The sequence below is a fragment of the Plasmodium vinckei genome, assembly GCF_900681995.1.
Source record: "Plasmodium vinckei vinckei genome assembly, chromosome: PVVCY_10".
In the NCBI taxonomy this organism is placed as follows: Eukaryota; Apicomplexa; class Aconoidasida; order Haemosporida; family Plasmodiidae; genus Plasmodium; species Plasmodium vinckei.
This window is the reverse complement of record NC_051302.1, coordinates 482,120-506,768: the sequence shown is the minus strand read 5'-3', so window position 1 is coordinate 506,768 and position 24,649 is coordinate 482,120. Positions and strand designations below refer to the sequence as shown.

The window sequence follows — 24,649 nt, the reverse complement described above, 5'->3', positions numbered from 1 at the left end:
AAAAATATATCATAATAGACAATAATCATTTCAATATCAAAAAAAAAAAATGAAATACTTTTGAATAAAATATTTATCTTGTATAATAAATTAGGAGGTTTCCATTATTACTTAAGGTTAATATATTTTTTGTTTCTTAAAGTCTTAAAAATAAAAATTTATTTGTTATTAAATTTTGTCATTATTTGGCTTATGTATATATTTGCATATACCACTAAAGTACACACACAAAAAATATTCCCAAGAAATAAAATTATATACAAAATATATAATGCACAAAATAAAAAAAAAAATATATATATATATATAATTATTTGTAAAATATATTATCATTATTTTGTATTTTTTTATGATATAAAAATTGTAATTAATTTTTTTAAAATGCCCTTAATTATTAACAAAACCCATTTTAAGTAATAAATGAGTTTATAATATAAATTCGGGTAATGGTAAAGTATGTATAAAGTCTTGTACACACACAAATATACAATCACCAAATTTTTTTTTAAATATGATAAGAATAACATTGTTTTAGGTAAATATAATTTTACTACCTGTTGATATCATTTCTCGTAATATTTTATTATACCTGCTGATAATTTATACAAAATATGAATGTTTTTTTAAAAAAAAAATAAATTATGTTGTTTCGAAAGATGTATAAAGATCTCCTGTTGGGCGTCTTAATAATATGCTTTTCCGTTTTCAATGAATCAAAAATAGTTAAAGAAAATTTGGACATTCCAAATTATCAAAATGGTAAATTTAAAAAATGAAAGATAATCTAAAGGGGAAAAAGAGAGACCTCCATTGTTGTTTATTTGTTGATACACGTTTATGCTCAATTTTTTAAGTATTTGCAACACATTCCTATTCCATCATTCATTTTGTTTATTATTTTTTTTTTGTTTACCTCTCTAAGATAATAGATATGTATTACTTGATAAGAACAATGTTAGTGATTTCATTCAATTAAAAGAAAACAGTTTCTTATTTAATGCCACCTGTAAAGCATCAGATATTTTAAGTACCATTACGGACTTTTTTCCAAATATCAAATTATTCACAGGTATGTTTGTATATGTCTAGACAGTTAGATAAATCCTTTATGCTTCATATTTTATGCACATTCAGAAAGGATATATATTATCCATGTTTTATTTTTTAAAGACAGTTACCCCAATTAGACATATGTAACTTTTTTTTTTTTTGCAAACATATAGGTTGGGTAAAGAGGTTTGAATTGAATAATGTTAATTCATACGATAATGATTTTATTGAGAAAGTATTAGAGCATACGTGGGATTCAGAAAATAAGGAGTTTATTGTCACAATAAAAAATATTATTAAAAAATACACAGGGAATGATTCATTTATTTTACAAATTGGATTAAATAGTATTGCACCATTAATTTTAGAAACACCAGAAAATGTTATATATATAGAAGAAGATTCTGAAATATGCAAAAATTTTTTTCTTTATAAAAAAAATAGATGTTTATTGAAATTAAAAAGACCAGAATTTTATTGTAAAATACAAGATGATATCTCTATGAGCAGTAATAATAGAAAAAACGGTATTAGTGATGGGAAAAATAAAGAAGATATATATGAAACATTAGATTTAATTACTAAAATATATCAAAATAAAAATAGTAAAGTTATAGATATTTTAATTATAAGCAATAAATATCCAATTGCTTTGTTATATTATATATACCCATATTTAGATTCTTCAACAGTTGTTATTTTAATGGATAATATAAACCACAAAATGAAGAACGCCATTTTTCAATATTATAATTTCATAGGAGAGGCAGATTTTTCCAGAGTTTTCGAACATAATCTTTTCACTACTTACAAAAGTTCTAGTGACATAAAGGAGAAAACCCACAATATATATGAAAATGATGAACATGTATATATTTATAATAAAATGAAAAAATCGCCATTTTATATCATGGCATTAAATCCTAAAATAAAGATGAACCCACCAGAAGAACAATATAAACGTTTTATTTCAAATGAATATGCATCTTCTTATGAGACTGAAATTAGTCGTATGTTAAAAGAAATAAAAAAGACACTAAAAATGAATAAAGAATTATATGAAAAATATAAATTACTTTTAAATAATTATTTTTCTACTATTAATGAATTTGAATTTGATAATAATGCCGAAATTAAAAAAAATGTAAATGATTCTTTGACTTCAATTATAAAATCTTTTGCAAACTCTAGTGATATAAATAATGATAATTATAAATATACTTTAGATGCATTAAAAAATATATTTAATACTATGTTGTTTAATGAATATGAAAAATCACAATTTAAACATTTGTTTACACCACTTATAGATTTTTTTAAGTTATATTTAAATACAAATGATTCTAATTATATTATATATGAATTCCTTCTTTATGGCTTAATTACAAATTCGCATGGCATTTCATCATATGAATCAAAAGAATTATTATTTTTAGAAGTTTTAAGAGATGTTTCTAAACAGATGAATACATTATCAATAAATGAAGTAATTGGTGTTGTTACAAAATTAAACATTCTCCTTAAAAAACTTAGATCAAGAGATGGCATGGAGCCTGTAGAAAAATTTATAAAGGAAAACTTTGGTTTTGATTATTCGAACCAAGAATTATAGTTAATTTTGAAAGATATTGTTCATAATATTCATATTATTTGTCTCGACATAGAACAAAGAAGGGTACTTCCCTATGAAAGTGGGAATCCAAAAAACACGCCCATATATACTCATGCATAGTTTTACTTTATATGGAAATGTTTTGTTAATATTTTCACATGCTTTTATGTGTTTTAAAAATATATATTCTTTGCTTATAACAAGTTTGTTTTTACATTTTTAAGGATAACTCATTATGTATCCTCCTTGCACATGTATACCTTTCTGTTTGTTGCATATACATACGATCATATATAGTCACAAATAATTTATTAATTTTAACTCACATTTTATTTGTATGATATTTTTATAAGCAATTTTGCAAACTTTTATGAATATACGCAAGAAGATATACTAAATATGTTTTATTTGTGTCTTTTGTTTTTCGATGAATATACATAAGCATAATTGGATATATATACTTGGAAAAAATATTAATAAAGTTTGTAAAAAAAATAAAATGAAAAATAATAAAAACAAAACTAAAATGTATTATAAGAATAATAGGAAATGAAATATGACCCGCATTATTTTGTGGATGTAATATGGCTTTCTATTTTAATTTATGCACAACTCATTCAATCGATTTCCTATTCATTATAACCAACTTAATTTGCATGTGCGTATATTTTAGTGTTTCCTTTTTATTAATTTTCGATAACAACTATATATGCATATATAATGAGAAAAATGGAAGGAATAGTAAAATATTTATGTCTTTACTATTATACATATTGAGTTCTAAAATAGTGGAATATTGTAGATTAGACAGTAGCGATTTAAAAAAATAAAAGGCAAAAATTTGTTGAATAACAATTGTAAACAAAGGAGTTTTTTTTTAAAGAAAAACAATTTATTGTAGCTAAAATTTTATACATGCATGTAATGAATATTTATCATAAATAGTTTATTTTGCCAGAATATGCTTACAGTCATATATGCATATATATTACTACATCATGCACTCATATATCTCTGCACAAATAAGTAATGTATTTCATTGTAATCTTGCAATGGTATTATTATCTTGTTCATATATTTATTTTTTTTTAATACCACATTTGTTTTATATCATCCCAAAATATATGTTCAGATGGATAAGTAGGTGTAGGGTATTTAGGCAATAAATTTACTGGGCAAATAGGAATAACTTTTCTTACATATTCACTCCTATAGTTACTTTCTCCTTCAAAAGGTAATGTCTTATGAGGTTTATTTTCAATTCTTGGTGGTAACTCAGGTAATTGTTTAGGACCAAATTCGCTTCTATAGTTACTTTCTCCCTCAAAAGGCAATGATTTATGAGGTTTGCTTTCTATTCTTGGTAGTATTTCTGGTAAGGCTTTTGGTCCAAATTCGCTTCTATAATGACTCTCTCCTTCAAAAGGCAATGATTTCACTAATTTTGTTTCAACCCTTGGTGGAAGCTCAGGCAATGGTTTGGGGCCAAATTCACTTCTATAGTTACTTTCTCCTTCAAAAGGTAATGTCTTATGAGGTTTATTTTCTACTCTTGGTAGTATTTCTGGTAATGGCTTTGGTCCAAATTCGCTTCGATAGTAGCTTTCTCCTTCAAAAGGCAACGATTTCACTAATTTGGTTACAGCTCTTGGTGGCAACTCGGGTAATGGCTTTGGTCCAAACTCACTTCGATAATAGCTTTCTCCTTCAAAAGGCAACGACTTCACTAATTTTGTTTCAACCCTTGGTGGCAACTCAGGTAATGGTTTAGGACCAAACTCGCTTCTATAGTTACTTTCTCCCTCAAAAGGCAATGATTTATGAGGTTTGCTTTCTATTCTTGGTAGTATTTCTGGTAATGGTTTTGGTCCAAATTCACTTCTATAATTGCTTTCACCTTCGAAAGGTAGGGGCTTTATTATTTTAGGGCATTTATGAAACCCGCATGTGCAAATTTCATCTACACATAAACCTGGTTTTTTACTAGGTGATTCTTTCCTCCTATTTTCACTGTTTTTGTCTAATAAGATTCTTCTATTTGAATAACAATAATCCATGTCTTCCCTTTTGTCATAATTATTTGTACTCTCTAAATAATTTAAATTACCATTGTTTTGTGCTTCTTCATCAAAAAAATTAAAATTTACACTCGGTTTTTCGCCTATTATTTCCATTTTCAATATATGTATGATGCATAAACATATATATATGTATGTATTTTTTGGCAAAATAATTAAAAATATACCATACAATTCCAATAAAAGGAAATCTATATATTCTTTTCGTTTTATGTATATGTGTGCATTAAATTATTTCACTAAAAATTAAATTTTTTAGAAATAAGGTTTAAAAATATAAGAAGAATATTCACAATGCTATACAACGTAAAAAAATATGTTGTTAAAATAGGATTGACATAGTAAATAAAAAAAAATATAACATAAAGTAGTATTAATAAATATAAATAGAAAGGTACAAAACGAAACAAAGCCTAAAATAATAAAAATAAAACACAGTATTAAAAATTTGAATGTTTAGGAGTATTTGTAAATTTCAAACGCAATAATATTTGCTGCATATTTCTGTAAAATGTTATTATAAATAGCTAATGATATATATCTACAATTCAATGTTTATTTAATTTAGACAAACAATGTGCTTTAAAATAAGCAGTCTATAATATATTTATACAAGTATATATTTTATAGGTATATATATATTTTTTTTTATATAGGTGTGCATTTTTTTATGTGTTGTGTGTACATGTTATTATAATACTAAACAAGAAATAACCAAAAAAAAAATGGAAATACAAATAGAATTATTCCTTTTCTCTATTTTGTTCATAAAATTTGAAAAAAATACAGGTTAAAATGTGTAGATACAGCAACTTTTTTTTTTTTTTTTTTTTTTTGTTCATAAAAATATGGTTCATTAATATAGCTATATATATATTTTTTGTGTGTGTGTATAAAAATACTATAATTAAATATGGCTATAAAGTAATAGAATTATTGTTGTTTTTGAAGGTGATTAATATAGGAGTAGAACAAAGCCATAATTTTATTTACTACTAATTTGGTTTTTTGCACATACACTTTTTTTTGATATAATAAAACTGTGCACACAATAGTATATGACTAATTTTTAAAGAAAATGTTTTAATATGTCATAAAAATATAAAGAATAAAAAAGCTTATATATATACATATTTATTTATTACCCACTTTATTATTCCTTTTAATCCTATCAAATATATTTATATAAAGGTTTATATTGTATTATTTATGAAAATAATTTTTATGTTTGAAATAGTCATTTGTTTTGCACATAACACCAAAATGTTGTTACAAGGAAATATGCTACCTATTGGCACATTTTCAATGATTAACAATTATATTTAAACTTTTTCTCACAAAATAATATAATGAAAATGTCCAAAGACTATTCTTATTGTGTAAAGAACATGCTCATAAGAAGATACATGAGGTTTTCAATGATTTATTTATTTTCTTAAGCCCATATGAATATATAACTATATATACATAATATCCAAAAATAGCCTTCATTTTATGCACATATTTTTTTAAATCTTTTTTAATGAAGTGTCTTCTATTGCGAATATAAAATTATACGAAATAAAAAATTAAACACCACAAAAAAAAATGAAAAAAGGAAAGGAAAATGGAAAAAATAAATAAAATTGCAACGAATAATAAATATAAGACCACAATTTATATAATTTGTTATAGAATTAAAAATCTATGATTACAATTAAACTCGAATGTAAATAATGGAGGAAACCACAGTTTCCACCAATGAAACAATAATTGTATGTATAATTAAAAAAAAATTGTGATCGAAAGAGAGAAAAAAAGGGTTAAAAAATATACCCTTCTTTAAACACTATTTAATGTTCCTTATCTTTATATGGCATAGATCTGTTATAATAATGTGGTTTTTTAGGTTCTGCACGTGAATTACCATCGTTATATCTATAGGTATTCCTTGAATGATGTGGTGAATCATTATTATGATGGTTATAATTATTGTAATTGTTTCCTCCAGAGTTATAATTGTTATTTTTATAACTACCATGGTAGTTACCACCAGAATTGTATAAATGGTTTGGAAGGGGTTTATCATTTCTATGTTTTCCGTAATTATTGCTATAATTTGGGTTATAAGAATTATTGTATGATCCATCATGATGTCCTGGATCTTTATTGTAGGTATTTCTTTGCCCCCCATAATTATTGTGATTATTTCTTGCATTATTATGATAATTGTGAGCATTTTGAATATTACGGTTTCCATTGTGCATATTGTAATCGCTATCATTTTTATTATCGTGTGAATGGGGGCTGTTACCATATAAGGGGGCATTTTTATTGTGCGATAATGGAGGGTAATTATTATTGTAATTTGGGTGATTTTGATTGTAGTGATGTGGTTGATTTTTTGATGAATTTGAATAAGAATCATAATTACGAGGGTTATGAACATAATTATAGTCCTTAGGATTAAAATTTCCATAATTTTGATTATTACCTTGCATGTGATCATTTGGATATCTATTTTGGTTATGGTGATCTGAGTATAAATTTGGATTCTTCATATTTTTGTATTTTGGATATGAATATATTTCTGGATGGTTTGTACTTAAACTATTTAAGATCATTCTTTTAGCAGCGGGTGCATTAAATCTAAGTTTTCTTTCTTCATTATTTATATCTAATACTGTTAATACTCTTTTTGGTATAATATGATTTGGTAATATTGCAGATTTATGTTTTTTATATTCTGGTTGAATAAAAAATGCACTGTTACAAGTGGTTGAGAAATTGGATGAAAATCGGAATATTTTTTTAAGAATATTTACATCACTATCTTCATGTTTGCAATTTAGATACCCAAATAAATTAATATTTTCATTATTATTTATTGGTATTTTTAGATTCATATTTTTAAAAAATACTTCATATACATTTTTTTTATCCTTTGTTTCGATTGTGTCTGTACCATTTTCATCTTTTTTTTGCTCATCGGTTTCTGCATTTTGATTTTCTATTTCTTCCACATTTTTTTCCTTGTCTTTTATTTCTTTTATGTATGTTCTCATTGAAGTAGTAATTTTTTTTGAAAGTATATGTGTTGAACTCATATATATTTTATTTAATCCTCTTCGATTTCTTTTTTTTTCTTCATCTGTTAATGTATCATCTAGATCTCTTGCAAATCGAATAATTCTTTCCTTTTCAACAAATGGTAATAAAACAATCCATTGGTATTTAAATTTTTTACCATTTTCTTCTTCTTTAAATGTTTTAGGATAAAAATCAACAATTGGTGATTCATTTTTTAGCATAAGCTCTCTATACATTTTAGGTAAACAGTGGCTAGAATTTGATGGTAAAACACACAATAATTGCTCAAAAGGTAACAATGGTTCATCTTCTTCAAAGGATATGTTTATATCTTTAATAAGTAAATCCGAAGATAAAGGAGCATAATAATAAGGATAATACCAATGCCACATAGGACATGCTTGGAAATAATAACATAATACCCATGCCAAACCCTCAATATATTTATAAACAACTTCTTTAACAAATTCATCAACATTATCACTTTCATCTAAATGAAATTTAGATTTATAATATCTGGTTCTTAAATCATGTGGATCATCATCTGCTCCGAGTTCGACATCCTCTTTGGGATTTTCGCATTCATTTGCTTTTTTAATTGCTTCTTTTAATAATAAATTGAATTCAATTATATCATTTAATTTTTTCATTTCTGGGGATTCTTCTTCAGATACTGCACCATCAGGATTTACATCTAAGGCTTCCTCAATTTGAGATTCATTATTTTCACCACCATCTAAATTGTTATCTAAATTATGTATATTATCAATTTGATCGTCATTAAAAATATTATTTGGGATCTCTTGATTTATGTTGGTACTATCATTAATATCACCTTCATCTTTCTCGTCATGTAACATTTTGTTATTCTCTGAAATTGGCATATTGGCATTTGCGCCGGTTTCTATAGTTGTTGAAGATGAAGATCGAACAAGAAAATTGATACTTTTTTCTCCTTTTTTTTCTTTGAATTTAAAGTTTCGTATAGGTTGCATACTTTGGATTTTGTTTTCATACATGGTTTTTTTTGATATGGTTGGATTTGTATTTAGCTCATAAGATGGTTGTCCATTTGGATTCGAAGGATTATTGCCATTATCTGTATTTATTTTTTGTGTATTTTGATCATGTTGTTGTGCTGTTCTTCCGTTTCGTCCTTGAGGCATTTGCCCATTTTTTTTCCCTTCATCTTGGCACTTTGGTCGTTTAAATGCATCTTTTTGTAATTCTCTTTTTTCTCTTTTTTTTTTAAAGTCATATTGTGAAACAAATGTTTCCCTTTCTACTTCAGCAATAAATGATATATATTTAGTAAAGGCCTGGAAATTCATTGAACCCTCATTAATAAGATAATCCCCTAAAACTGGTAACACCTTCTGATATAATAAAATTAATTGATCTATACTTCCTGATGCTATAGATATTGAAGGTAAATGGGGTAAGAAATCATTTCCACATAAAAAGCAAATAAATATAAAATCGTCAATACATCTTTCTAAGTTATATTTTGTATCGAAAAAGAAATCTTTATATAAATATTCTCTCAAAATAGTTAAATCTAAAATTTGTAATTCATTCCAATTTTCATAATTAATTGAGCAAGTAGAACTCATATTTATGTTAGCATAATTTCGATCGTTATATTTGTTACAATATTTTTTCTTTCCTTTATTATTGCTTCCATCGGTAGTAGTACTATTATTATTTTTCATATACTTCATGCAATATTGGAGATCACCCTTTCCTTTAAATACTCCAACATATTTATCTTTAACCTGAGGCTTATCGTCATCTTTTTGATCTAAGTTAATTATTTCTCTTAAAATATAAAAATATGGTTCATGGCTAGCTAATGAAAGCATAATTAGATCAGCATCCATTCCATGTATTACATGTCTAGTATTAGGATCATATCCTTTTTGTGCTCTTTGAGATTTTATAAAATTATAAATTTTATGTTCTCCTTCACCACATACATTTGCATCAGAAAATATAACAACTATTTTTTTCCATTTTTCATCATTAGTAATTTTATGTTCAATAAAATATTTTAAAGCAATAGATAATTCATGCATAAATTGTGTACCTGGTGTTATAATATTACTATCCCAATGATTATATTCATCAGGAACATTTCTATTTTCAGATAAAAATTTATTTCGAAGTTCTATATATGCTCTTTTTTCAATTTCTGATGCTAATATAGATTTAAATCTTCTACTTCGTTGTTGATTCATTTTAGCTTTTGGAGCAACACCATCAATAGCCATATATAAAAGTTTTTGGGGCTCAATTATATCAAATAATCTTTCTATATATAAAAATATATTAAGAAATATTTCTTCATCTGATTTTGCTTTTTTACTACCATCACCATGTGAGCATAAATGGATTATGCCATTCATATCTAAATACATATTATCAAAATAACCATTTACATTGTCTGAACAATGATTTTCATCGGTATTATTAACATATGCCCCTAAATCGTATACTTTATATGACTCTCCATTTTCATTTATTCTAGCTCTTCTTAAATATACATCACTGTCCCGAGTTTCATATACCGCTTTCGCGATTTTTGGATACCTAGTTACTAGCCATTTGTAGAAGGTAGGTACCCCCATAATTTGTCTTTGTTTCCGTTATCCGTGTAAAAAAAATTAATATTTTTGGGCAAAATTTTATGGGCATAAGTCGTGGAAATAAATGTGTGTGTAAATAGGTGTATGATATCTTTATGAAAATTCGTATTTATAGTTGCCTTGTTTTATTTTGTTCCTTTTTATGAGCACAATAAGCTATTAAATATATCGCATTTTGAAATGAAGATTTATTACTTTTTTTTTTACCTTTTCAAATGTATGTAAAAAGGTAATGTTTAATTGCCAAAATTTTCAAAGTATAAAGATAATGATTTATAAAATTAAAATCGGCAAACAAACAAATATAATAAAAAAAGAGAAACATATAAATCTACACAAAGAAATGCAAAACTTAGTAATATATATATATGATAATGCATGTATATATTATAAATATGTATATAGTTAAGATTGTATTAATGTGTCATTGTTTTTTTTCCCTTATATATACATGCTTATACAATATAATGGATAACTAAAGAATAATGTGTTTTTTATTACGAAATAATTTGGTAATATTTTTATAAAACCGTATTTCCTTTATTAAAAAAAAAACAATTAAGATATTAAATTAAAATTTAACAAAGTTTTCTTTTCAATATTTATTTGGTTTTAATTTACAGTTTTTGTTTAATTACTTTTATTATTATTATTATTTTAATTTATAATATTCCATTTTTTTTACTATTTTTTTCAAAACTAAATGCGTATTGATTCCCCATAAGGCTTAGTTACATTTGTTAAGGCAAATTTTAAGAAAGTATATATTATATATATATATGCATTTTATATAATTTTTTTTACTCTCAAAAAGGGATGCGATATATACATGTTATATAGTATATAGTATAATACGTGCATATAATTATGGCTACATAATTTGCTAAATATTGCAAATGTTTATATATTCCAATGTTTTACAATTTTTTATGAGTTTGTATCTCAATATACATTTTTTTGGAAATAAATTAATGTAAGTAGAAAGGGCTTACTTAAATGAAAGGCTTGAAAATATTACAAAAATTGAATATATTAAAAAAAAAAAAAATTAGCTAAAAAAATAGTAAAGATAAAAAAAAAATAATTAAACATATTTTATGAATTCATTTTCTCATATTAATTTATAGAAAAGTATAATATTTTGTTTATATAAAACATGGTGTATATATATTAAGAATAAAAATAGAATCACTTTATATAATGTATATAACGTATGTAATGCATGTAATTGTAAATTAATAGTTACATCATTATGTATATCGATTTATGTCGTCTTTGTTTTAAATATAACTTAAAATTTTTACATAATTAAGAAAGAAATGATTTGTTCCCCATCATTTTTGGTGGAAAATTAGTTGCTATACGTTCCGTTGTTATTTATAATTAAATAAATAAACAAAAATCAGTAAATATTATATATACATACACAATTCTACATCATAAACGATCAGAATGAATATTGAACAAGCCGAAGTTAACTCCAAATTATTAGAACTATCGAGGCAAAATATAGATGATGTAAAACTTTTAATATTCTCTTTAAATATGCTTATTAACAAATAAGTGTATTATCTTATGTCTACACATATTTAATTAATAAAAAATATTTTTAAATTATTTTTGCAGAAAGCGAAAAAGGACCTCCAACTCAAGCAAAAGCAAGAGTATAACTAATATATATTTGCATATATAATTTTAATACTCAATTTTATTTCTACATATTTTTTTTACATAAACTTTTACACCCCTATATAATATGTATTAACATTTTTTGATAATTAAATAGGGAACTATTGGAGCAAAAGAGAATTATCTTAAAGTCTTTGCTAACACCAGATGCTCACGCTCGATGTATGAAAATTTTTTAAAATAATAACCACACAAATGTTATTAAACCGTTACTATTATTTCTTTGCCACCCCACTAAATAATGTGCATTATAAAAATAAATACTTAGAATTTATTATTTAAATATGTATAAATATTGTTTTTATAGTATCAAGGATAGCTATAGTTAAGGAGGAAAATGCCAGAAGAATAGAGGATATAATTATACGAGTAAAATAAAAATATGTCACTTTTATTTATTCGAATTTTATTACACTAGACACTAATTATAGCTTAGTTTTCACATCATTATTATTGTTATATACATTTATAAATTTACAAATTTTATTTTGTTTTATAATGGTTGACAAATTTATTGTTATTTATAGAATAGCCAAATGGGTTTATTGCATAAAAAAATTGATGAAGATCAGCTGATCAAACTTATAGAGGTTTGAATATGAGCACAAATATATATAGTTGTATTTTCTTACACTGATAAATAAATACATAAATATGCTTTATTTGTGATATTCATATAGTTTATTTATTGCCTATTATTTTTTTTTTATTAATTATAGCAAGTAAGTGGGAGAATGAACAAAAAGGAGCCCGTCGTTGAAGTAAGCCCCTTAATATAAACTCAAAAATGTTTTAATATAAGAATGCATAAGTATGTAATATATACAACGCACAAACTAACACAAAATTGCATATGTTCATTTATAATTTTTAGATCAGAAGAAGAAAGCAATTTGATGATGACGACGATTTCAATGAGGAAGACTATATGTAAAAAAAACATGAAATATTAATTTAAAAAAGCATGAAAAATTAATTTAAAAAAGCATGAAAATTAATTTAAAAAACATTCAGACTGAAAATAATTTAAATGCAAATATACAAAATATAATAAATAATTTGACAAAATTAATATGGATAAATGAAAAGTCTGTAAACCTTTTTTATATAAACTTGCTTGAAGTATACGCAAATTGTATACACATATATTGTATAGGCATCAATGCTTAATTATGCTACTTTATAAATGTAGCAAATATTGAATATATATAGGATGATAATAATTTTTTTTGTTAGTATAAATGAATTACTTTAAGAAAAAACATTATGCATTGCTTATTTTGTGTAATTTTTGTTTTATTGCTATCTTGTATTTATTACTTTTTTTTTGATATATTAAACAAATATACATAACTTTTGTTGTTATTTTAAAAATTGCTTAGACTAAATTAAGAAATAAAAAAAAAAATGATATACTAATATTATTCTCGTTTACTAATGGTACTCTTTTATTTTTTTAATTTCACTATTTTGACTACAAACTTATCATAATGAAAAATATATATAATTTAATTTCACTTTGCTTATGTTCTTTATCAATTGTATTAACAGACATATATACAAAATCCTCTTCCCTTATATGTAACAAAAATGATATATACTTAAGTGATCATTTTTATTTTTTAAAAAAAAAGAAATATCTTTTATATGATGTAAATATCGGTGAAGGATTTAATGTATGGCTAAGGAAAAATAAAAGACAATTCAAGGATGCAATAAATTGTATACTTTCATTTATTATTTTATTTCTTTAACTGTCTATATGCTTACAGCGGTGAACAAATGTGTACAATATATATATTCCACATTGTGATATTCCTTATTTTTACAGCTACAAAAGGAAGTGTTATATAGAATGTCTTTAGTAATATACCAACTAAATAAGAATGATAAGGAATATATATATTACCTAGTGCTTCCCCCATGGTGCTACTTAAGCCACTGGACAAATAAAAGGCACAATAATTTACAATGGGATATTTTTTTAAATATGAATATAATTAAAAATGTAATTCCTATAATTGAATTTAATGACTATACAAAATTATATGGAGACGTAACTGATTTTATTATTTCTTTTAAATATTTATTAAATTCGCAAACATCAAAATACTACCATACTTTACCATTTGATAAATGCTATATAGAAGATTATAAATTTAAGACAGTTTGTAAAAATTGTGATTATAAATATTCAGTAACATATTCAGGAGATTGCACAAATATTAAAGGGAAAAATGTTATATGTTATGGTGATTATATAGTTACTAGCTATTTAGTAAATTCTGTTGTTCATAAATTATTTTATATACATAATATAAATTCAATTTTAATTAAAAATAGTAGTGTTATACTTGTACCATTTCCAAATGAACTATTTGAAAATAATATAGAAGACATATTATTATTTAATGAGAGATTAATATATAATGGAAATAATTACATTAAAGAATTATTAAAAAGTAATAATTATATTAGTTGTCATTTACGATATAATGATTTTAAAAAAATTACTAGCTATGATGTACCAAGTGTGCAGCTAGCTATTTTAAAATTATTATATATTATGTTTATGAACAGCAAGGAGAAAATTTTTATTTCAACAGATGAAAAAAAATCTGTTCAACACATTATTAATAAGCATTTTAAACAGTTTAAACATTTTTTTTACTTTTATGAAAATAAAGATAATTATCATGAAGGACAAGTAGCAATAATTGAGCAATGGATTTGTGCTAATTCAAGCATATTTGTTGGAAATATTTTTTCAAGATTTACTATGCATATAATGTGGGAGAGATATTTAATAACCAAAGGAAAAGAAAATCAAAATTTAGATCTATGTGGTTATAGTATTAATAATAATGAGAAATTAAAAAACAGATATAAAAAAATTCAACATATATATGATCATGGTGCGATAGAAAAATTAGGCAATATATATAATACTTATTCGGAAACAGATAAAAAGTACATAATCACATTGTGTTTTGGCTTCCCCTCTCATCTTCCTGACAATCTTAGTATTTATAGAAAAAAATATATTCCTTTTGCATAGTAGTTGCTAGAGTGAGGGAAAATATAAATTAGGCAACTACAAATATGAATACTTTATATTATTACACTCTTTGGGTGTGTTTATTTATTCAAAGCAAAATTATATTTTAAACTGTTGATTGATTATTCCCTATGAATTATATTATAGGAAGGTGAAAAATTCCATCTTAAAGGATATACAATTTTATATAAATATATGTATTTTGTGTGAGTTTTTACATAAAGCATCCTATTCAAAATGACGTCATAACCCGTTCAATGTATTCGATATGAATAAAAAAATTGTTATATATATATTGTTAGTATAAAATTGGGGGATAGTAATCTAGCTGGTCGAAAAACACCTGATGCAACTAGACATGTCGCTTTCATTTTTTTTTTCTTTTTGAAATATTTTATTGGTGTTATCCGAATACATTTCATTAAATTTAATATGTACCCCATCATGTGTAGTTTCATCATTTTTTATATTAGCTCGAAAATAATTTGTTATATCATTTGAGTTTGGAATGTCTTTATCTATAACTCCATTTTGTGGGGCACTGTTATGATTATTATTATTATTGATATGGGTTGTTACTTTTTGCAAACTTGGGGAATGTCTTTCTTTTTTTATATTTTTATATTCCACAGAATTTTTTTTATTTTTATCAAAAATGGTTTTGATAATTTCTGAAAAAATATACTTTTCATATATTTCATTCATAATATGCTCACAATAATATGTCGATTCATATTTGCATTGCTTGTATATTTGACGAAGGAAAAAATATGTAGTATTTAACTTATAAAGAAATATAGAGTATAAAAAGAAAAAGAAATTAAGGAAAGATATAAACAAAATATAATAAATTCCTCTATAATTTAATATATTGAAAATATGCAATTTTGATAATTCATGAGGTGGTGCTAAAGGTATCATATTATTATAATAATAAACTGAAAATAATATATAAATAATTGTGAATATATTAATAAATAGATTAATTACATATGGCATAAAATAAAATATAAATTGTATATATTTTATTTTTTCTTTACATTTACTAATTATTAATGAATGTATATAATTTCTTCTGTGTCTCATATATATATTTATGTCGTAAATGTTTGAATAAATAGAATTTCCAAATATGTTGTAAATACTTTTTTTATTACTCCCACCATTGTTATTATAGCCAACTGTTTGATCGTTGATCGATTCATTAATTAATTTTTTATAAACTTCTGGATTTTTTATATTTATCAGTACAGTGTGTTTTTTTTTCTTTCTTTTGTCTTTATTTTTATATTCACTATCTTGATCTGTTTCATCAGATGATATATTATTCCATGGGCTTGCAGTCCCTTTTGTTTCATCTATTTTGATAACTGTGTCTTCATATTTGGAATATAAATTTTCATATTCATAATCCTTCTTGCTTATGTATTTAAATATATTTGTAAATTTATTAAAAATATGATCAGTACGTAATAAGATAATATTAGGAAAATTTTTATCCAAATTGGTAAATATTCGGTTACATCCTTCTATTAGCATTTCAGTGTTTCTATATATTTCTTTATTCTTTTCCTTAATATATATATTATATAATGTCTGTATAATAATTATACACATAATGTTAATATGATAGACTAACTCTTTGTATGTAAAAATAAATAAATAAGCATTGAATACACAATAAGCTAGTACAAAAAATGTGAAAAATACATGGAAATTAATTTCATAAAAATAATAGTAATTATACCAAAAAGGAAATTTAATCACAGTTTGTAAACGAAATAATAAACATATATTTAATAATAAAAGAATCAAATAAATTAAATAACAAATGTACTTTTTCCTAGTTGAGTATACTGAAAATAACTCTTTTGCATTCTTCTTTCTTTCATATTTTACTATATATTTTAAGTTATTATAAATTTCATAAAAATGTATATAATTGGAAAAGGGGGAATTGCTAAATAAATTATTTTTAATACTATGCAATTCATTCAGAAGATGTTGTTTTATTTTATTTGGTTCGTCCTTGTCTATATTTTCTTTTTTAAAATCACTATTTATATTATTCTTTATTGGTCTATATATTATTTCTACATTTTGCTCATTTTTACTTAAGTTCTCTTTATCATCAATATACACATTGGCATTCATTTTGGGTATAAGTAAAGAATATGAAATTATTTTTATTAACCTCTTTTACCTTGTTTTGGATAGTTTTAAAAATATTTACTATGTTTTCACAATTTTAAATATTCCACACCAGCTCATGTTGTTTTAAGAAAATATTTTTTTTCACTATCAATATCCTATTTTCCCATGTATTTTTTTTAATTGGTTATTAATCCTGCCTAATATATGTATTTTTTAAAAAAAGACAATATAAAACATGGTGATATTTAAATTCTATTTTTGGATATTTTAAAAAAATATATATACTCATTTTATTCACAAAATTAGCAGATAGTCAAAATTGTGTATATAACATAAAATATTATGTGCACAAGATTGTAAGACCTGTATGCTTTTTTATTTTTTATTCATTTATCATAGACAATCGTTTTAAGAGTTAAGACGGTAAATTAAAAAAAAAAAAAAAACAAATAAATAAATAGTATAAACCGGAAATATTTTCAGAAAGTAATCACCATTTTTTTTATTATATAAGCCTTAATCCTTTAACCTTCTAAGTGTGCATATATGCATAAAAAATAAAATATTTATATATTATATAAATATAGATTATATATGCATATTTAGCAACAACTGTGAAAATAAAATAATAATTGTGTGCAGCCTATATACTGTTTGTACAAACAAGAAAAGAACAAGTTGACAATTAAGTGGTTTAAATAAAATAAGTTAATTTATATTGAAAATCACAAAGAATTTAAAATATTATTATAAAAAAAGAATGTGAAGATAATATAATTAAGCAAACATAAATTCAATGTTTCACTTTATAAGAATACATATATCCCATCATATCTTCTAATACTAGCTTTTTATTAAAAGAAAAAAATTTAAGATTAAAAAAAAAATATGAACAGCTTTTTATTTTTTTTTTTTATAGCTACCTGAAAAAAAATGTATAGCTGTAAAATAAGTTAAATCTTTGTCTTTTAATATAAATATAGCTTTAAAATAAAAAATACATCAATTTGGAGACTTTATGCTATAAATTATGTAAAATAAAATAATAATATATTTTTTAATAATTATTTGTTTCATTAATTATTTAGATTATAATGCATATTTGTATTTTTGGGTGGTATTATATGTATATAATAATGAAAAATATAACTACGATGATATCATATATATCTATTATATGCATCCACTCTATTTTTTTTAATACTTATTTTATTAATGGAAAAAAACAATTTTTTCCATTTACTATTGCAATGCTATAGTTATATTCATTTTTAAAACATATGTATATGCTGTTTATTTATTTGATTATATGATTATATATATGCTAGGAGCATACATCAACACAATAAATCTTAATACATCGATAAGAAAGAGACTAAAAGCCTTTAAACCGAAGAAACAAAAATAATTGCATTATATATATATATTTTTGAAAGAATAATTTATACTTAGTATTATTCTTTTTTGTGAAAGCACCATAATATATATATTCAATAATTTAATAAATTACAGATTCTTATTATTTCTCCATAATATATTTCAGTAACCAAAAAATAAAATTTACTGTTCGATTTGAATATCCGACTAAAGTGTTTTCTGCTTTAATTAAAGAAGAAAGAATAGTAAATATTAAATAAAAAACATTTTAAACGCTAAAATGTGAAAATTTTATCATATTGAGGATAAAAAAGAATATATAACACTAAAACCAATATATATAATGCAATGAGTGAATCTTACTATTCTTTAAATGATAATTGCAAAGATAGTAGAATGAAATGTGATTTAGATAATAAATCTGTTTCAACAAATGATGATAAATATGAAAATAATGAGATAAACTCGAATGAAAATCTGATTGATGATCTAGATAATCAAACAATTGTGCAAATTATTAATAGTTCAAACAATTTAAAGTTTCCAAAAAAAATGTATATACCCCATAGTGTTAAAATATTAATTCCTAATTTAAAAGAAGAACAAAATAATGTCAAAAATGCTAGCATTTTAAATAATGTATATAAAAATTTTAAAATCTACGAAAATAAAATTGAGGAGGCTGAAGAAGAAAAAATAAATGATGAAGATAATACAAATTTGACTTTGAACAATTTAGTTAAACGAATTGATTCAATTAAAATAGATAATGGTATGTCTGAAATTTATAATGACATATTAGAGGGAGTAAACTATTTTAATCTTTACAAAATTAGAAAATCTTATTATTGTATAAAAAATATATTTTTAAAGAAATATAATAATGATAAAATGATAAAAGCATTTATGGAAAATGAATGTGTTAGTGAAATTTTATATAGGTATAAAATAATTAAAAAAATGGGAATAATATTTAACATTATTATAGAAGACCCAGAAGGATATCCATTAAATTATTCTGTATTGTCAAAAAAACGACGTAAAAATTTTATATCGGATTATATGATTGATTTGCTCGATATAAATGGAAAAACCCATCCTCAGATATCGCTAATTCCTATAAATGAGCACAGCGATAGTTGCAGTAATAACACGACGGATGAAAACAAAAACGATGCATCGTGTAACAATTTAAATGATACTAAGCATTATGAAAACATAACATTGTTATTCGAGCAATTACTATGTGAAAATAGTAAAAAAAAAGAAATGACAAACATCGAAGAAGGTAAATATATAAAAAACAGTTACATAGATTTTAATCATTTCCAATTAGCTTATAAGGAAAATAATAATAGCATTTACTATTTTATAACACATAACAAAATTTATGATATCGTGAACCAAGCACATCTTTTTAAAACAGATAATAATAATGACTCTAATAGTTCAATTACAAAAGATGAAAATAAACAAGGAAGTACAAATACATATATGTATTTTTATTTGAATTTAAGAGTACCTTCTAATTTCACGTATGTTCTTGCAGCAATAACAGAAAGTAATGTGTTTCGATTATGGTTTCCATTTTATAATTTCCCAATAAGGTAAGAAAAAGGATAAAATGCATGTATATATAAAACTATTTTTGTTGGATTTTTCTTTTGTTCATCTTCAATATGCATGGACCTATGCGATTGTGTAGTTATTCCATCGTGAGGTTAGAATTATACTAAATTGACAATATACACATAATATTTATTATTTTATTGAAAATGCTACAGACTTGGTGTTAGTGAGTGCAAACTATTAAAGTGCAGAGGATATGGTGATAAAATTATTTATTCAAGAGTAGCAACGCCATGGATTCTTAGTGATAGGTTATTAATGTTTTATTTTTTTCATGTTCCAAACTTAATGAAGTAAAAAATTATGATTTATTAATAATTTTACTCACTCACTCATTTATTTTTTTTTTTTAACAGATATATAGTATTTGATACATGGATATGTGACGACTTAGAATTTTCAAAAGGAATATATATATATACTACTAGCGTTTCAGATAACTTGGAAAATGTAATATATTAAAAAAATATATAAATATTTTTTTTTTTCATTCTTTAGACAGCAATATATTAATTTTTTTTTTTCTCTAGATTGATCTCGGAGACGATATTAGCAAGTGTCTGGAAGTAAATATAACAATGTATGGAATGATTTTGCCAAAAAGCCAAGATGAAACTGATGTAAAATATTACATCGAAATATGCCCAAATATGCGTGTCACTGAATTTATCATTTCCTTTTTAACAAAGTAATTCATCAATAATTTAAAAAATAAAAATTGTTGAATATTTTATATATCCTGAATAATATGTACATACTAGTGTTGTTGGATTTGCTATATATATGTGTATGTGCAACATGATTATTTTTTTGATTTATAGGGTTTTTGCAAATAGATGCATGGCCCAATTTTTCACGGCAAGTAAAAATTTCGAAACTAATGAGGAATATATTGAAGAAATGCAAAAACATAGTGAATTTTATGATCGGTTAAAAAAAGTAGTAGAGGAATGCAAAATATATAATTAATACCCCAATTACAATCATAATAAATGGAACAAATAAGTTAACTACATATTTTTTTTGTTTATATCATAATATATACATTTCAGTATTTTGTTTGATTTCTCTACCTATGCATATATATTTCTTTATTCTTTTTTTTTTTTTTGAAAAAAATTCATTTAAAAATATGAATATCTCTTTAAAGTTTATGTATTAGCTAAATTCTTTATGTAACACTAATAAATTATGGCTTTTATTGTCTTATTTATTTTCATGTGTAAATTGATAAATTTTTTTTTGTTATTTATTTAAGATTTTTTATTGTAAGCAAATGAAAGTAACAATTTTTATAATGTACTATATAGGATTAAAAAGTCTAGTACAAACTTGGTGTGTTTGCTAAGGGTAATTATATTATTGTATTTGTTCAAATACAATAAAAAATGTTGTTTATATTTATAGTGAAAATAGTTAAAAAATTATTTTAATATAAAATAAAAATTTCCATTTTTTTTCCGCATATATATACTACTTATAGAGCAATCACATACATTCTTTAAAATTGGCTTGCATAATATAAATAACAGGGTATATCATAATAATATTTTGACCAATTTATATGTAATATTTTATTTTTAATTTTCATTAAATAACAGTTTTATATTTAATAAGTTTATATATTTAATAAAATTTATATTTGGAAAATTCAAGTTAATAAAACATTTTTCCGAGTTTCAATGGATATACAAAAGTAGTATATAGATTGGCTATTTCTTAGTTCAAAAAAAACAACATTTTTAAGTTTTTCGTGAATAATTTTGATATTATATTTAAAAAATATATATTTAATGTTTTAGTAAGCCTATATTATGATATATTTTTTGTTTGTATGTGTAAAAGTAAGAAATTGGAGCACATTTATGATGTTGCTAAAATAGAGAGTTTTTTTTTTGAATTGTTTAGGTTTGATAATTTTATTTTTATGTTTTGTTTGCTTATTTAATTCATTTTATTTTTTTTTGTTACATTTTTTAAAATAAATTAAATGGAGGTAATATGCTTAAAATATCTTCGTATGTCCCATACATATACAAATGTACTAATGTCAAAAATTTAAAACGACTTTATGAGCACACACAAAATAAAAGTTACAATGATGTAATTCATTTTTCAAAAGGACTATATCAATATATGTGTAAATATCCCTACAAATTTGGTAAGATTAGAGCATAAAATAAAATAGTTTGACAAAAGTGGCATGACTTATATATATGTATGTATACATTTCCATGCATAAATTGTAATTATTAATAGTGGCTTCCACTTCATTGCCTACTTTTTTAGATAATGCATTTATAAGTTTTGCAAAAACGGTATTCAATGATATTTCAAAAGTAAAGATAGTTGATGAAGATAAAGGGGATATATGTCTTTTGATATTATTATATATAAAATGTAAAAAAAAATGTAAAACATTTATGGTTGATAAAAATGTAATTAAATATTTAAGTTGTATTATTGAAAAAAATATTGAAAACTTTGATGAAGATGATCTTTCAACTGTTTTAACATTTTTAAGTTGTACAACAAATCATAAATTATATTCTGAAAATAATATAAGAAATAATATAAATAAAAATAAAATAAAAATTGAAATTACAAAAAAAATAATAGAGAGGAGTCAAAATTATTTATATAATTTTAAGCAAATCAAAAATTTATGTATATTATATAGTTATTTATGTAGAGAAAACATAACCATAGAACTACATAATAATCTTCTTAATCGAATATTTTCGGATTTAAATAAATGTCAAGGTACAGATTTAACAAATATTATTTTTAATTTTTATCATATAAATAATTTTTTTTTCAACATTTTTTTAAAAAAAATATTTGAATTTATTGCACAAAACGAGGTAGAAAAATATGAACAGTCAGAACATAATGACAACAATCCAATTTTAGACATTGAGGGGATAAAGAAATGGAAAAACTTAAATAGTGATAATAACAATTTTAAAAAGTTTCACTTTAGCAACCTATTTAATATATATAATTGTAACATATATGTGTATAATTTTATAAATAATTATAATAAAATATTTATGGAAATAAACAAATTCAAATTAATAGATCAATGCAACTTTATAGACAATATTTGGAAAAATTGCAGACTTTTATATGATTTTTATATACACTTTGAATATTATGTAAATCAAAAAGGATGTAATAAAAATTGGTTAGGTAGTGCAAAAGAAAAGGCAAAAGATGGTGGACTACAAATTAATATTGCACAAGCCCTATTATATGACAATATATTTTGTAAAGACAATTTAAAAGTACTTATACATATATACAAGAATGGAATAGTCTATTACAAATATTATTTTAATGAACTTTGTATTTTTTTGAAAAAAAACATTTTAAACATATTAGAAAGTAATCTTGGAAATCTACAAAATGAGGACATTAACAGTGGTGATAATAAAAGAATAATAAAAATAAATAACAAGCATATTTATATTTTACTAAATGTTTTATGTCAAATGAATATACAAAGTAATAAAATTTTAAATATAATAACTAATGATTTTAAAAAGAATTATAATCATTACACTCTTAAAGAAAGTTTATTATTATTACATTTTTGTTTTAATCATAAAAATGTAGAAATATATAAATTGATTTATACACACATTAATAATATAATCAACAAAATACCAAATAGTAAGAACATAATAATGCCAAATAATTTTGGTTTGCTATTTTTTCCACCCTGTCTTTATTCAAATAATAATGAAAACATATATATAGATACATTTTTAAAATATGCAAAATATTATTTAAATAAAAACAACGGAATTGAAAGTTATAAGTTGAATGACGAACTTTTTTTTTTGTGTTTAAGTTACAACATATTAATGTATAAAAATGAAAATGAAAATATATTAACCAAATTTAAATTAAAACAGTTAAAAATAATTTATGAATTTCTACAAAAATTTGAAAACATAACAAAAAAAATTAAAGATAATAATTCTTTGTGCTTAAAAGATAAAACAAAAAAAAATAACAAATTATATTTTTATAATTTTTTTCTCCATAAAAATATAAAAATAAATAATATACTTAAATGTGTTGAAATATGTATGAGCCAAAATGAAAAAATCTATATCAATTTTATTAATTTTTTTAACATACACAAAAAATTCTATTATGCTTACATAGGCTATAAAAGCTTATATTATATACCATCGATTGTACCCTCGATCATAATCAAAAATTGAAGCAGCTCAACTTTTGCCAGTCATAAGTATGAAGAAGTTTTTCTATACACACC

The 24,649-nt window shown here is 23.0% G+C and overlaps 8 protein-coding genes across 8 annotated transcripts; 5 read left to right on the top strand and 3 right to left on the bottom strand.

Moving 5' to 3' along the window:
• Positions 1 to 656: 656 nt before the first annotated feature.
• On the top strand, positions 657 to 2,662 carry PVVCY_1001260 (conserved Plasmodium protein, unknown function; the record flags this gene model as incomplete). The annotated part of the gene is made up of 3 exons (XM_008625579.1): positions 657 to 759; positions 923 to 1,069; positions 1,224 to 2,662. The coding sequence occupies 3 exons, from the start codon at positions 657 to 659 to the stop codon at positions 2,660 to 2,662; spliced, it is 1,689 nt and encodes a 562-aa protein (XP_008623801.1).
• A 1,088-nt stretch (positions 2,663 to 3,750) lies between these two features.
• On the bottom strand, positions 3,751 to 4,836 carry PVVCY_1001250 (subpellicular microtubule protein 1, putative; the record flags this gene model as incomplete). Its single annotated transcript, XM_008625578.1, has 1 exon — positions 3,751 to 4,836. The coding sequence occupies one exon, from the start codon at positions 4,834 to 4,836 to the stop codon at positions 3,751 to 3,753; it is 1,086 nt and encodes a 361-aa protein (XP_008623800.1).
• A 1,736-nt stretch (positions 4,837 to 6,572) lies between these two features.
• On the bottom strand, positions 6,573 to 10,436 carry PVVCY_1001240 (exoribonuclease, putative; the record flags this gene model as incomplete). The annotated part of the gene is made up of 1 exon (XM_008625577.2): positions 6,573 to 10,436. The coding sequence occupies one exon, from the start codon at positions 10,434 to 10,436 to the stop codon at positions 6,573 to 6,575; it is 3,864 nt and encodes a 1,287-aa protein (XP_008623799.1).
• A 1,470-nt stretch (positions 10,437 to 11,906) lies between these two features.
• PVVCY_1001230 (apoptosis-related protein, putative) lies at positions 11,907 to 13,077 on the top strand (the record flags this gene model as incomplete). The annotated part of the gene is made up of 7 exons (XM_008625576.2): positions 11,907 to 11,972; positions 12,081 to 12,118; positions 12,241 to 12,305; positions 12,451 to 12,512; positions 12,671 to 12,733; positions 12,863 to 12,904; positions 13,018 to 13,077. 7 exons carry the CDS (start codon positions 11,907 to 11,909, stop codon positions 13,075 to 13,077), a joined length of 396 nt encoding a protein of 131 aa, XP_008623798.1.
• A 556-nt stretch (positions 13,078 to 13,633) lies between these two features.
• Positions 13,634 to 15,201, top strand: PVVCY_1001220 (GDP-fucose protein O-fucosyltransferase 2, putative; the record flags this gene model as incomplete). Its single annotated transcript, XM_008625575.2, has 2 exons — positions 13,634 to 13,819; positions 13,975 to 15,201. The coding sequence occupies 2 exons, from the start codon at positions 13,634 to 13,636 to the stop codon at positions 15,199 to 15,201; spliced, it is 1,413 nt and encodes a 470-aa protein (XP_008623797.2).
• A 324-nt stretch (positions 15,202 to 15,525) lies between these two features.
• On the bottom strand, positions 15,526 to 17,355 carry PVVCY_1001210 (conserved Plasmodium protein, unknown function; the record flags this gene model as incomplete). Its single annotated transcript, XM_037634431.1, has 1 exon — positions 15,526 to 17,355. The coding sequence occupies one exon, from the start codon at positions 17,353 to 17,355 to the stop codon at positions 15,526 to 15,528; it is 1,830 nt and encodes a 609-aa protein (XP_037490530.1).
• A 1,725-nt stretch (positions 17,356 to 19,080) lies between these two features.
• On the top strand, positions 19,081 to 21,330 carry PVVCY_1001200 (conserved Plasmodium protein, unknown function; the record flags this gene model as incomplete). Its single annotated transcript, XM_008625573.2, has 5 exons — positions 19,081 to 20,339; positions 20,517 to 20,612; positions 20,718 to 20,811; positions 20,892 to 21,049; positions 21,183 to 21,330. The coding sequence occupies 5 exons, from the start codon at positions 19,081 to 19,083 to the stop codon at positions 21,328 to 21,330; spliced, it is 1,755 nt and encodes a 584-aa protein (XP_008623795.2).
• A 1,032-nt stretch (positions 21,331 to 22,362) lies between these two features.
• PVVCY_1001190 (conserved Plasmodium protein, unknown function) lies at positions 22,363 to 24,596 on the top strand (the record flags this gene model as incomplete). The annotated part of the gene is made up of 2 exons (XM_008625572.1): positions 22,363 to 22,522; positions 22,651 to 24,596. 2 exons carry the CDS (start codon positions 22,363 to 22,365, stop codon positions 24,594 to 24,596), a joined length of 2,106 nt encoding a protein of 701 aa, XP_008623794.1.
• Positions 24,597 to 24,649: the final 53 nt, after the last annotated feature.